At 41.0% G+C, this 15,027-nt stretch overlaps 1 protein-coding gene across 4 annotated transcripts in view; it reads right to left on the minus strand.

Moving 5' to 3' along the window:
- Nucleotides 1-4,693: 4,693 nt before the first annotated feature.
- ksr1a (kinase suppressor of ras 1a) overlaps nt 4,694-15,027 on the minus strand; it is a 51,909-nt gene continuing 41,575 nt past the window's right edge. For 3 of the 4 annotated variants that reach the window (XM_088320700.1, XM_088320702.1, XM_088320699.1), the window contains 4 exons: nt 14,862-14,993; nt 13,916-14,051; nt 13,714-13,847; nt 4,694-8,881 (listed from right to left, as the gene is read on the minus strand). In XM_088320700.1, the coding sequence (XP_088176826.1) occupies nt 8,875-8,881; nt 13,714-13,847; nt 13,916-14,051; nt 14,862-14,993 (409 nt within the window). In that variant the 3' untranslated portion in view covers nt 4,694-8,874. Of the gene's footprint in view, nt 13,848-13,915; nt 14,052-14,861; nt 14,994-15,027 lie in introns of all 4 variants that reach the window. The other variant, XM_088320701.1, reaches the window with a different exon arrangement.

Below are 15,027 nucleotides of genomic sequence, written 5' to 3' on the forward strand. Positions count from 1 at the left end.
ATCTGCCTGGCACCGTCCTATCACCCCTCCTCCCATTCTTCAAGCAATGGTTGGTAAATTTGTATCGATGATGGTGCAGACCAATCACAGCAGCTTGGTCATGGGGCGTGAACATTTCATCGCCATGTGTTATAAAAGTGGGAAACACTAGAGCCCCCGTCGCTCTTTCTCCACATGATTGTAATTGGCAAGGAAGAAAGATCCTGTCACAGACCAGAAACGGACACAGGACCCAATAGCGCTCGTTTTCTCAGTTTTTATTAATAAAGAAGGAGAACAGGGCTTGCTTCCACGATCCGATGGCTGCCGGACAAGAGGAGCGGGCGATGCGGAAGTGGCACTTCCGTGTCAAGCGAGGAGGATCGGAGACAGGCGGGAATTACAAGTCGCTGGCCGGGACTGTAGAGCAAATTCGGTGTCAAGTTCGGAAACGAGGTCGGCAACAGGAGGCAGGCAGTAACGGGGCAAAACAGATCAGGTAACAGGCAGTCAGAACGGGGCAACGTCAGGTCTGGAAACAGGTTGGCAACGAAGATCAGGCAGAGAAAAGCAGGGCAGGAACAGAGTCGAACGTAAAGGCTTACTGAGCCGGTGGCAACAGTTCGCATAACGATCTGACGGCGGGTTTAAAAAGAGAGCATCAGTTAATCAGCTGTCCAGGCTGTTGGCGCTAATTAAGCATTCGCAGGTGCTCTCAATCGGTAATCATGACAGATCCATTCTTTGATTATGCTAAATAAATTAATATGTGGACTATAATAATTTCTCCGACTTCTGGACATGCTCCAACTGTAAGGGTTGAGACGAGACACGTGAAGTGTCTTCCGAGTCAGATTTCAGTATAAAAAATGTTAAAACCTTACAGCGCCAACTTCAAAGACTTATCAATTCTTGACATGAAACTGAAGCATAATCAAAGATTTCAAGCACCCGTACGAACCCTGGGCGTTAATAAAACGCTTGTCTGTTATTTGGCGTCAGCTCGGCCCTGCAATGTCAGACCAACTTCTCCCACTTTCGTCTTTGCAGAAGGGATCAGAAAGTTTGTGAAAATCCATCCTTCCTCCTTATCAGCGTTCCTCATTTTACCGGCACCGGCGATTGATCGGGAGGACAGACGAGGCGGCAAGGTGAAAGGCAGTGTGTTTTTGTTTTGCTGCTGCGGGGACTTGAAGTTTGCTCCAAATCCAAATGAGGGCCGGCAAGTAGATTAGGACGCCCTGATAAATGCGCTTTAGCGCGACGTCCGATCGATATTTGGATGACCCACTTGAAACCCGGAGAGGGCGAGTCGCCCTTTTTTGGTGTCACTTTTTCTTGGATACTTTCTTCTTGACTCAAAATCTCATTCCGTGTCCTTTTATGGTGATTTCAAATTGTGGTAAGTGCGATCGATAAGATTCACTTAGAATAATACAAATAAGCAAATTATGAATACATTACATTGAGATGACACCCAAATCAAAGAGATCAAAGCCAGGAGAGAAAGCTTACCACGTGTTGTGAGTCATCATTTGATTCATATTGAGTTTCTTTTGTCTTTTATTAGCATATTTGGTATCGGAGTCATCCAAAAGTCATTGAAAGTAATCCAGTTAAAGTAACCCGACCCAACCCTGGTAACATCCTACATGCCCAACTTCTTGTGTAAATATTGTGTAAATTATAACCTTTATCTTCTTTGTTCCTTTATCTACTTTGTTTTGTTTTCTTTTATCCTCGCTGTTAAATGTGATACTGGAGTGCCACGTCCAATTTTATTGTCACATTATGTTCAACCCATTTTGTAACAATGACATTAAAGGTATATTCTCATCTCATCTCATCTCATCAGCCGTACCGCTTATCCTCATTAGGGTCGCGGGGGGGGCTGGAGCCCATCCCAGCCATCTCCGGGCAGTGGGCAGGGGACACCCTGAACTGGTTGCCAGCCAATCGCAGGGCACACAGGGACAGACAACTCATTCGCTCATTCACACCTAGGGACAATTTGGACCGGCCAATTCACCTGAATGCGTGTTTTTGGAATGTGGGAGGAAACCGGAGTGCCCGGAGGAAACCCACGCAAGCACGGGGAGAACATACAAACTCCGCACAGGAAGTCTGGAGCTGGATTTGAACCCACGACAGGTTCCCATGACATGAACTGTGCCGCACAAGCGCTAACCACTGCGCCGCCGTGCTGCCCAAGGTATATTCTATTCTATTCTATACTAATAGTCACTCAGGAAGAAGGGTGGAGAAAGTGGCCAGTAAGTATGAAATATTACCAGGGTTGGGTAGGGTTACTTTAACTTGATTACTTTCAATTACTTTTGGATTACTCCAATACCATATATGCTAATAAAAGACAAAAAAAAACTAAATATGAATAAAATGACTACATTTTGTGCAGGCTTGGGGAGTAACGGAATACACGTAACGGCAAAAATGATGTTGGCAAGCTGTTTGGATTTATTTTGTTCCTGTCGCATTTTATGTTAGTTTTGCCGGAGATCAAAGAAATCAAAGCCAGGAGAGAAAGCTTACCACGTGTTGTGAGTTATCATTTTATTCACATTTAGTTTATTTTGTCTTTTAGTAGCATATTTGCTATTGGAGTATTTCAAAAGTCATTGAAAGTAATCCAGTTAAAGTAGCCCTACCCAACCTTGACTATATCTTCCGACGGAGGAATCTGCCACACTAAACAGCGGAAATTTGGAGGCCTGCCTCACTGAGATAAAAGAGTGGATGTCACTCAACTTCTTGCGCCTTAACTCTGAAAAGACCGAAATGTTAGTTATTGATCCATCTAAATGTTGTGAATTGTTCTCAAAAACTGCTCTGAACATTGACAAATGTAATATCACCCCGAGTGACTTAGTTAAAAATTTAGGTGTCATATTTGACCCCGATCTGTCCTTTCAAACACACGAGAAGAATATTACTAGAACAGCTTTTTTCCATCCTCGCAACATTGCTAAAATTCGTCCCATGCTGTCCTATGCGGAGATTATAATTCATGTGTTTGTTAACTCCAGTCTCGATGACTGTAATACCCTACTCACCGGTCACCCAAGGTCCAGCATCAAGAGCCTGCAGCTGGTACAAAATGCCGCAGCAAGGCTTTTGAGCAAGACAAGAAAGTTTGATCACATGACCCAGATTTTAGCTAACCCACATTGGCTCCCTGTTAGCTTAAGATGTGATTTTAAGGTTCGGTTGGTAGTATACAAAATCATGCATGGGCTTGCTCCCTCATATCTTTCAGATTTCATTCCCCCCTATGTTCCGGTCCGGAGCCTTCACTCTGAAAACGCTGGTCTACTAGTGATCCCAAGAGCCAAGAAGAAATCCACAGGTTCGAGAGCGTTCTCCATTTGGGCCCTAGTGCTGTGGAATGCTCTTCCCCCTGAGATTCGATCTGAGACCTCAGTGGAACTGTTTAAATCTAGGCTTAAAACACACTTCTATTCTATATATGAATAACCTATATTTTATGTTGACAATATCCGTGTATTATTTTCCCTCATGTAGGTTTTAGATCAGGGGATGGTGTCATAATAGTCTGTAGTCTGTAAAAGTCAGCCCTTTGAGACTCTTTGTGATTAAGGGCATCACAAATAAACATGACTTGACTTCCTCAGGGTTAATGTTCAAACCATTTTTTCTTCATTTTGAGTTTGTGTTCAAACGTACACTCTGTTCTCTTGCTTACTATAGTTTTACAACATTGTATTGTCAAGTTTCATGTTTTGATCAGTTAATAAACATCTTGCTAGTTATTTTTGTATTTGTTCTGTTAGAGCTGCTTAGCGTTGGAACATTGTGTAGCTTTTCAATGCCGGAGTATGTTTTGCTTTTTCATGTTTTGTTCCGTTAGAACCAGTTGGCATTCTACCATATCCTGTGATTTATTTCTTTAATGTTTTGGTCAGTTAGATCTAGTTAATGTTTTCTTCAATGTTTTGGTCATTTAGATCTAGTTAATGTTTTAACATTTTGTAGCAGGTATGCATAATCAAGCCTGTGTGTCACGGTTGCCATGGCGCCCAATTGGCCGCGCCCGTGTGTGTCACGGTTGCCATGGTGCCCAATTGGCCCAACCCGTGTGGCCCCAGCTGCGGCTCATTGAGAGATTGGCTTTCTTTCTATATAAAGCTCAGCGCTCTCTTGCTTCGGTTGTCAGCCCGTCAAAAGAACTTCTGCCCCACAAGACGTGGGTTCTGACTTGGTCCTGTTTTCCTGTTGATATCTTCGGTCCGGTATTGTTCCCGTTTATTTTTGTCCTGTTTAATTTCGGGTTCCAGTTTTCTTTCAGTCTATTTTGGTCCTGTTTATTATTTTCTTCAGTTTTTGTTCCCGTCTAGTTTCTCCTGTTTATTTTCGTTATCCTGATTCGTTATGGATCTCGTCGGTCTCTGGCTTCTGGTCATTCCACGCCAGACTGCTGCCTAACATGCATGACTGCCCAGTTCCGGTAAAATAAAGGCTTATGTGAGAACGTCACGCGATTGGGTCCTGATCTGGTTCCTGACACTGTTAGAGTAGCTTTGATGTATTTGAATTCTGAAGATCACAGCAAACTCTTTCTCTGTTTCTGTACACCATGTGATCAGATTCCTTTACCGTAAATAAACCATGTCCTTAAATCTTATTTCGAGCGCCAAAACTTGACATCTTAATCTCAATTGATCAAAAGCACAGAGAGTTTCATGACGAGCCTGGATTTATTGTCTCCCAAGGATGAAAACGAAACCTGCGTGTACACAACGGTCCTCACATGCAATACAAAAATATGGATTTTTTTACAACATCAAATAAAAAACATGTATCGGCCCATTAACCAAAAAAATGTACAGTCTTTATACATGACAAAAATATAAATATATATACATCTGTATCAGCATAAGCGGGCTGTATTCCAAAAAACGTGTTTTGATGCCTTTTACATAGAAAATGCTTGTACAAATGTTAAATCCTCATAAATTGCTGTACAGTAAATGAAGTATTTACAGTACAGATTTGCAAGACAAAATCAACTACTTATCCCAGCCGCAGACACGCGTTAACACACCAGCAGGACGACTGCAAAGAATAAAAATAAAAAAAACACGCTTACATACACAAACCAGAGGTAATGTTAAAAGGAAGATAGAGAACACTTTTTCTTCCATTCCTCATCAATCCACTCAGCTGCTTGAAATAACGCAATTTTATAAGGTGCACTTGACATATTTGAAAACGAAATTCCAGCATATATGCCTTTTCCTGGGAGGACGTTTTATAAACAAGAGTATTATGGGATATGTAGCGATCATTAAATGCTTGTTATTAATGAAGAAAGGAAAACGATCCCCGAAACACTGCAGTGGTAGGTCGAATTTGAAAAAGGATGTCATGAATTTAACCCTCGTGGCATGTAGTTACATATTATTTACATTTTTTTTCTAAAATATAATTTTTAATCAAAGAGCATTGAAAAGTAAAAAACTTGGGAGCTCACCCTGTTTCTGAGAACATGTAGATGTTCAAAATGGCATTGTGCTGTGATTTATACGTTATTGCATTCGGGAGCTAACCACATACTGTACACAAAACATGCTAAGTACATTTTTGGGACGTTATAATTCATAATTGGGAAGAGTAGGGTGATGAAGTGTTCACGTGATGGAGTGGGCATGGCGTTAGAAATCAGGTTGCATGGACAGGTGCTGGAAGAAGTTGAAAGCTTTAGGGACTTGGGTTGTGATGTGGCTGCAGTTGGTGGAATGGAGTGCGAGGTATTGCACAGAGTGAATCAAGGAAGCAAGGTTTTGGGTGCTCTGAGGAGAGTATGAGTATGGATGTTAAGAGGGGACTGTGTGAGAGTGTGATTGTGCCGACTGTGTTGTATGGTGCAGAAACTTGGAGCCTGGATGTAGATTTGAGAAGGAAATTAAATGTTTGTGGGATGAGGAGTATGTTAGGAATGACAAGATTGGATAGATTGAGAAATGAAATTGTGAGAGACAGAACTGGAGTAGTAGTGGAACGAAGCAAGCGTGTAGATGAGAGAGTGGTCAGGTGTTTTGGACACATGGGGGGGATGGATGAGGAGCGAATGTTGAGAAGAGCAGAAGCCAATGGAAGGAAACCAAGAGGAAGGCCGCGATTGACGTGGATGGATGGTGTTATGAGTGCTCTGGAGGGAAGAGGTCTAAATCTAGTGGGAGCTAGAGCTCTTGTTGGTGATAGGAATGAGTGGAGAGGTGCTGTGAAAGGATACTGGGATGTTGGATGCGTTCTAAGGGATGGGCAGGGCACCTGTATGATGCGGCAGGGTTAAACCAGTGAAAGCTGTCGGGCCCTGCTGTTGAACAGAAGTGAGTTGTGTCACCCTGACCCAACTGACACGGTCGCTTTCTTGTGTCCTGTTTCATCTGGAGGGATGAAAGCATGACCGACTTAGGTGCCGAGGTGCCTAACTTCTTTGGGTGTTTGGGCAATTGGGTTGGCCATGGTCCAAAAATGTTTGGGTGTGTTTTTTGCTATTTTTTTTCCCCTTTTTGTTTTCGTTATTATATCTTTATTGAATGCGTTTGTCTTGCTGTCAGTCACCCCTCTTGAGGGATATGACCAAGGGAGATAGATAGATAGCATTTGGGAGCTAACCACATTCTGTACACAAAACCTGCTATGTGCATTTTTTTGGACGTTATAATTCGTAATGTTTGAGATAACATAAACCTGGCGTATTTCAATGCAATTCTGTGTTTTTTTTCCTTCGGTGCCGAGGAGTCAAATATATGCAAAGTAACAGTTTTTGTTGAGTATGCACACCTTGCCCAAATAATAGTGGTTTGCAGGTGAAATTAACATGTGAGGTATTGGGGGAAAATGCTATTGTAAAAAAAGGGCAGTTAATTAATAAAAAAAATTGTCATCACTTTTTGACTACTGTATCAGGGGCAATAGGAAGTCAGCGTCTTGCCCAAGGACACTTCGACATATAACACGCAGGCTGGGAATCGAACCCGCGACCTCTTGAACCCAAGCCAAACTACCTCCCGAGCTAATGCGGCTCTAATACTCTTGTTAGTTTTATATGTGACATCATTAACTCTATTACATCCTTTGAGTTTTGAATATTTATTACCGGTACGGTACAACACTTCACATGTTATATTCACACTAAACCGCAAGAGGGCGCTCAAGTGTTGATCATTTCAACTTTCCTTTGTTGTGTGGGGCCATCTTTTTGTAAGCCAAGCGGCTTATTAAAGTTAGAAAAATATTCAGAAATGAGTGAGTTATCACACTTGAAGTTCAAGTCCAAATAATGTACACTGACATGAATTGTGCAAGCTTTTCGCGAAAACTGCTATCCTCAAAAAAAATGTGTTAAAAAACAATTGTGACCCCGTTTTGACTAATTCAAAGCTCTAAATAGGCCAGCGCGTCCTGGGTCGTCCCCTGGACCTCCTGCTGGTGGGACATGCTCCCGGGGGAGGCGTCCTTACCAGATGCCCGAGCCACCTCAACTGGCTCCTCTCAATGCGGAGGAGCAGAGGCTTTACACATCCCTCCTGGATGACTTAGCTTCTCACCTTATCTCTATTATAAATACCGTAAATTGCGGACTATAAGCCGCTACTTTTCCCCTTAACTTTCAACCCTGCGGCTTATTCAGTGATGCGGCCAATTTATGTCATTTTTCTAACGCCCGCTAGCGGCGCTCGAGTGTTGCTACCATTAACGGCCCTGTCAAAGCTATATTATTATTATTAAAGCTTTGAAAACTCTCTCGGTGTACCCTCTTTCTTTGTAAATATGTGTAACCCATGTATAATATGTATTTGCAACTGTATATTTTTGTAATGTATTTATTTTAGACACTTTTCCGATTTGCACGGGTGAACAAAAAAATCAGGGGCGGAACAAACGCGGGGTGCCGAGTTGAAGTGGGGACCGCTAAAGGTGAGGGACAGACAAGGAAGGAAAGGGGGGTAAAAAGTTGGTTAAAGAAAAAGGAGTTGCGTGAGTAAATGTGTTCATCTGATATATTTTTCCCACCCTTACCTTTGGAAGTATACACTTTTTTCCTTGGATTACTTTCAACGGGACCTGGACTCTGCAGGTCTGCATCAAACCTTAAGTACCGGTATAATTTTCCGTTCATTTTACCGGCTGTGATTTTTGGACTGTGGACTTTGATGAAGGACATAGTTTCAATCGCGGGACTTGAAGTCGGGTTTGGGGTAATTTTGTGTTTGTGTTACATGTTTTAATGTGGGCGCATGCGGCTTATATACAGGTGCGGCTTGTGTCTGTACAAAATCGGTTTTCCTCTCAACATGTGGTGGGTGCGGCTTATAATCAGGTGCGCTCTATAGTCCGGGATTTACGGTATATATAATATATATCATTTGAAGAACTGTATGAGTGTGAATAGGTCTCTAAACATTTTTTTAGTGGTTAGAGGTCAAAAATTATTCATAAACGGTAGAGATATTTATGTTCACGTCCACATGTATTGTGTCACCAAAGCAAACCCATGCCACGAGGGTTAAAAAGGAGATTAAATGCAAAAAAAAGACCCCAAAAACTAAACGAGTTTGTGATTCGATAGGCAAGCGACATGGACTAAGGGTTTCCCGGTGCGTTTCATGTTCCGCAGTGAGTGTGTTTCAAATCCATGTGATCACAAACAAAGCCTCAGCGAGCCAAAAGGACAGTGCGGAGAAAAAGTGTGCTACACCTCCGTCCACTGATGCTCTTTTTGTCTTTTTTGCAAACGAGACGAGTGAGTGAGAGAAGGTTGCGGAGGCTTTGAACAATCCGGCGGGCGTTAAGGATTCGGGAACATGCAAGGCAGACCCGGCCTTTGTGTTGCATTGCTTAGGTTTGCCGCTACAACCTGAAAGCCGACAGGAGAAGAGAGACACAGGAAGCAGAAGCTGTTAAGAAGGCGGTTAGGCAATCTGTTAAAAGGGTGACAACTGGGAAGATGAGAAAAGCAGGAAAGACACACTTTCAGAGGACAATTTACAGTGAAATTGTATTCGCCCCCTTCTTGAATCCTGTTTTTTTTGCATATGTATCACTCACAAAAGGTATTAGATCATCAAACCAATTTTAATAACAAACAGAGAAAACACAAGGAAATGCAAAACAGTTTTAAAATATTGATTCCGTTTATCAAAGCACTGAACAAGTCAAAACCTATCCGGCCCTATGTGAAAACGTAAATCCCCCCTCGTTAAATCACAAAAAAACGGATTAATTATAGAGATTTGGGAAAGCCGAATTGATTTCCAAAGGCAACACCCAAAAAAGATTGACACCACCTGTGTTGAATCAAGAAATCACTCAAATTGAATAAGATATAGATAGATAGAGATAGATAGAGATAGATAGAGATAGATACATAGAGATAGAGATAGATTGATTAGATACCATCGATAGATACTTTATTTATCCCCGTAGGGAAATTCACACTTCCAGCAGTATCATTTTGTTGTTTATTAACAGATTAACAGGATGGCCTCGGGGTGCTGTGTTGTAGTTTAGCAACAGCAGAGTGGATGACATCACACACTAGGCCAAAAGTTTGACGTCCCTGCAGCAGATGGAAATCTTTGTGCCCAGGGTTACACCACCTTGTGTTCAAGTAGATAGCGAGTCCACCTTCTCTCCGCTTCCTGCAGGCTTTTGTGTCTCTGTCTGTCCTAACACCGCTGAAGCCGGGTAGCTCGACGTTAGCGTCCGGGATGCTAGACGTGAGCCACGTTTTCGTAAAACACAGCATAGCCAGTTCGTCGGTTCATTTGGTAGAGAGTTCACATTTACCATGATTACGGACGGACTTATAACGCCGCCAGCCGCTGAGCCTTAGCTCCGGCTCTGCAGCCACAATAGGGCCCCCTCATCACGCCGGCACGAGAATTCTTCAGGGCAAGGAGTTGATTCCTCGAATAAACGCATTTTTGTGTGTTAAAACCCATAACGATAGGATAGAAAGTAATCCAAAGTGTAGTTGTCAAACAAGACGAAAAACACCGAAGATAGAAGCAGACACTTAAAACACTAAATCACAAAAAGAGCGAAATAACAGGGAGCTCCTGGAAAGGCTGCCGCTCGCGGCAGCGCCTATGTCATATGTTATGTTAGACATCATGTTAGACAGAGTGAAGTAGGCTACACAATTTCAAGAACACAATTGCATGCCACGATCCAAAGAAATTCCAGAAATTCCATCTGGAAAAGCTCACAAAGCCATCTCCAAGGCTGTGGGGCTCAGCCAACCACTGTCAGAGCCATTATACGCAAATGGCAAAAACTGGGAACAGTGGCAAATCTTCCTAGGAGTGGTCGACCAACTAAGGTTACTCCAAGAGTGTGATGAGGAGGTTACAAAAGAACCTTGAAAAACATCCAAAAAACTGCAGGCATCGCTGGATTCAGTTAAGGTCAGTGTTTATGACTCCAATAGACTGCTAAAAAGCATCTTGATTATCCTCAAGACCTTTGGAGAAACAATCTGTAGGCTGAAGAGTCATGTCAAGTTATGTTTATTTGTGTAGGCCTTAATCACCTCTCTTCACTGACAAAGGTGGCCCAACTCGCTATTAGGTTCAGGGGACAATTACTTTTTCACGGGATTGTTTTTGTGCCTTAATAAATGGAATCCACGTTTCATTTTCAAGTGCATTTTGCATTTGTGATATTAAAAATTGGTTTGATGATCTGAAACCATTTGTGAGTAATAAATCTGCTAACAACACAGAAATCAGGAAGGGGGCAAATACTTCTTTCACGGCATTGTTGCCAATTGTTCCTTTGGTGTGATTTCCCCTGAAGAGACAGTGTGTATTATTGGACCTTCAGAAAATGCTATATTGTGCATATGAAATGATCAAGGTTTTTTTATGACCCCCTAAAATAATCTTTAAACATTTTTGTGTTACACGCCAGGAAGCATTGTGTATCTGTGCGGAATATTGAAAATGAATGCACACAATACACCCCATATGTAATTATATTAAAGGGACAGTGTGTAATAATGGACTAATAGAGGTTGCTGTATTGTGCAACTGAAAACCAGTACTACAAAGCAAAATGGAGATTACAAGCTACAGATACTCAAAGTGACCAAAACGCATAATTTTTATCTTTTTCAAAAAATTGAAGAGAAAAAAAGAAGAAAAAAAAAAAGAAAATAAAAGAGGCAAAAAAAAAGGAGAAAAATAACAGTACTAAGAAAAAGAAAAGTGAAAGACGAAAATAAGCAAAGGAATTAAGAAAAGAATACAAGAAAGAGAAGGAAAAAGGATAAAAGCAAGAAAAAGAATGAAAAAAAAAGGTGAGGCTCATTTCATCTCAAACATATGCAAATTCCTTAACCTACCAGTTTTTAAATATAGCACGTTCAACTGATGTTTCTTTGCTTATTATATAAATCAAGATATATGTTTTTTTAATGACTGCTGTTTTTCTTACCATTAGGAGGCACTAAATATTACACACCGTCCCTTTAAAGTTGCAAGCTATGCAATAAATTAGATTTCTTTTTAAATAAACACCAGTGCGGGTTACTGTTAGTTGCAGAAAAAAAGGCCAAAATCAGTTCAGAAAAGCACCCCAGAAATTGTTAATTTAAAAAAAAATACATTGGAAAACAGTCTCTCTCCTTTATGAATTAAGTACCGTATTTTCTGGACTATAAGGCCCACCCAAAAACTGGAAAATACAGTAAATACAACTTGAAAATGCATGATCACAATGAAGTTCTACGACAAACGGTAACCAATTTATTTTTGTGGTGAAACCAGAATACCTAACATTAGTTTATGTTCTATAAAATAACTTATTTTATTTTGTTCTTTTACTACTTTTTTTTTAGTACACCCCTAGTTCTCACAGTAGTTTTCATTTCGGGTGCCCTATAAGTAAAGGTTTTCACAAAAAGTTTATTTTTCTTTGTTTGTGCAAGCTATAGTAACGCAAATATGGTAATTTGGTGCCATTGACAGCTATCCACGACAAAAACCTGTATTTTCTTATATCTAAATTTTATAGATTTTCTTTAAATCAACAGTAGTAATGGTTATTGGTAGTTGCAGCAAAAGGGACACAGAAAAAATGTTCAGAAAAGCACCCAAAATATCGAAACTATAACAAAAAATACAGGGGGAAACAATAAAAACAGAAAAAAAGTATTTTCCCCACAAATTAACAAAAATAGTTTTTATAAAAGCCATTGACTGCACACGCTTGTATTATATTTAATTTGTACAGATTTAACCCCAAAAAATTACAGGAGCGTGGGTTATTGCAAGGGTCAGGAACCCATGGCTCGCAAGCCAGATAAGGATCTTTTCATGAGTACATCAAGCACGGAGGCAAAATTAACATCTTGCAAATGTTCACCGTATATTCCCTTTTATAGCGTGAGTGAAGCTAATCGTCGTCCATGAGAATCTGAAGCGTCACCATGATTACAGACGTTTTGGTGCAGGATGTACAGGGCACATTTTGAACTAATATTTACAGTCATGGTGTCACACCAACAGACCTGGTTTGGCCATACGTCGCTAAATAATCCTTTAAATGGAAGCGCATTCTATAATCAAGGTTCACTGTTCAGACACATAATGATGAAAACCCACAGAACAAACTGTAAACACCCAGAGCCATCAGCGCCGAAGCTAAATATTTCGATGTACATGTTTGCAGTATTTTTGTAATTTTTACAAAATAACTTTTGCCTGAAATATTCTCTTCCTTTTGTTAGTCTCAAATATGGCTTTTTCTTAGCTAATCAGCATTTTCGAATTGCGTCCTCATTGTAGATGTTGACACTGGTGTTTTGTGGCTGCTGTTTAACGTAGCTGCTAAGTGAGGAACTATAAGGCATGTATTTCTCAAACTACAGACTCTAATGTATCTGTACTACTCCTTGTTTGTGCAGCAGGGCCTCCCACTTCTATTTCTTCTCTAGTTAGAGGCTATTTGTGCTGAAGAGAGTAATACACACCATTGTAGGAGACCTTAAAGCCTTAATTTCTTAGAATAAAGAATAGATTGTTGAGTTTCACACAGAAAAACTGTTTTCTTGGCATTCGGAAAGTTGAATCACACCCACAAATGTGGTGCTCCAGAGACTGGACTAGCTCAAACGAAGTGTTAATTTTATAGTTTTCTAACCTGCCAAACTGCTTTCAGCTGTGATAACGTCATTGCACAAGGATTTTCTTATCATATAGTATAGCCTTATAACGCAATTAGCAAACACAATGTACTATTAGAACACTGGTGTGCTGCTTGCTGGAAATCAGCCTCCATACACCTAAATAGATATTACAATAAAAATCAGACATTTGCAGAAAGAAATACTAATTTGCCACTTGAACTATGTATGGGGTGCATTTCTGGTGAGTTTCACGTTACCTCCATTGGAAAGAAACTGATTTTCTAAAAAGATAGGGACCCTAAACTTTTGAATGATAGTGCCCGTACCACATAGTCTGAAAAATGTGCTAAATTTTTTTTTTGTAAACTCTTAAGAATGAAAATAACCCTCGACAGAAAATGTGGCTTAAGTATGATAAAGAGTTGTGTGTATTTTTTTGCACACCATCTCGAGAATGCGAACCCGCGTCTGTAGAGCATATTCAAAGACAGCTTGGAAATAAAATGAGATGATCAGTTTTTTTCACATGAAGACATTGTCATCACCCTATAACCTACTCTGCTGACTTCCAGAAGTGCCCCGGGTGAGACAGCCGGCGGTTGAGTTTGGGCAGCTTCTCCAGCATGTCGGCCAGCTGCGTGAAAGGGGGCCGCTCCCGCAAATCGTAAGCCCAGCAGGCCGAGAGGATTTCCTGGGAAGATGCCGGATGTCAGGACGCAGAATCGGAACCGGCTTGCTTGTCAGACCATTCGGACTCACCGTCACCTCCTTCCCCAGGCTGATCTCGGACAGGATCTTTTTGATTCCTTCCCCGCTTCCCACCTGCCAGATAGTTGCTTCCACCGGTTGGTTGTTGATTGGCCAGTCCCTCACTTGAAGCTCGTACCAAATAGTGCTTCCCCCCCAAAAACAAACGGGCGTGAGGATTATCAGTGTCTGAAACTCATGACAAAAACTTACAGGACACCAGGGCAGACTACTCTAAAATTTGCCTGCCCCATTTTTCACAACTTGAAACTCAATAAGACGACGAATCGCAAAAAAAAAAAAAACATTATTGCAAAGTATTAAGGATTGATAATCAGAATATATAACAGATCAAGTCTTTAAAATTAGGTTTATTATAAATCTATTTATAACATTCATTGCATGTATAGGACATCGCTGTTTTCCATCTGCCATCAGTATGTACCTGTATTGACTCACCTTCATTTAGCAATGTTTGTGTCTGCTACAAGCCACATGAACTCCTCTTTTCACGATGCGTTTAATGTACGTTTACATTTTGTAGCGTCATCAATTTTGTCAGCTTCTTTCGAATATTTCTTCTGGGGCTGAGGTTTTGGCTTGATTCCTAACCACTTACCAATTTTTTTTGTGTTCTCTGTGCGTCTACTTTGTAAAATGATAACCAAATGCAAGACCTTATAACGCTCGGGAAAGTCCGGAAGCACGAAGTTATTCGGTGCAGGCTTGTGATTGGCTGCTGAGTATGCAAATTACCAAACGAACCGAAATTCCAAAATTTCCAAACCGAACGAAGATTTCGAAAACGGAATAAACCAAACATTTGATTTGAATAAGTAAAAATAAATAAAAATAAATATATAAATTAAAAAACGAAAGATTTTTTTTTCTTCCGAGCAGACATTATTTCAGACACTGGGGTTATGCTATGTCCGGGCAGCGGTCTGATTATTCTTACCCAAAGGCGTAGACATCGGCCGCCGTGGAGAAGGGAAGCCGGTCCTCGTTGTTTCCTGGGCTCATTTTGCGCACGATTTCTGGCGCGAGGTAACAAATCCAGCCGTGCGGTAGTTTGAGTTGATTCTCTCGCCTGACGCCAAAAGAAATAGCGAAATATAAATGGC

Source organism: Urocampus carinirostris, chromosome 17 (genome assembly GCF_059441175.1).
Source record: "Urocampus carinirostris isolate Australia breed hairy pipefish chromosome 17, RoL_Ucar_1.0, whole genome shotgun sequence".
Lineage (NCBI taxonomy): Eukaryota > Metazoa > Chordata > Actinopteri > Syngnathiformes > Syngnathidae > Urocampus > Urocampus carinirostris.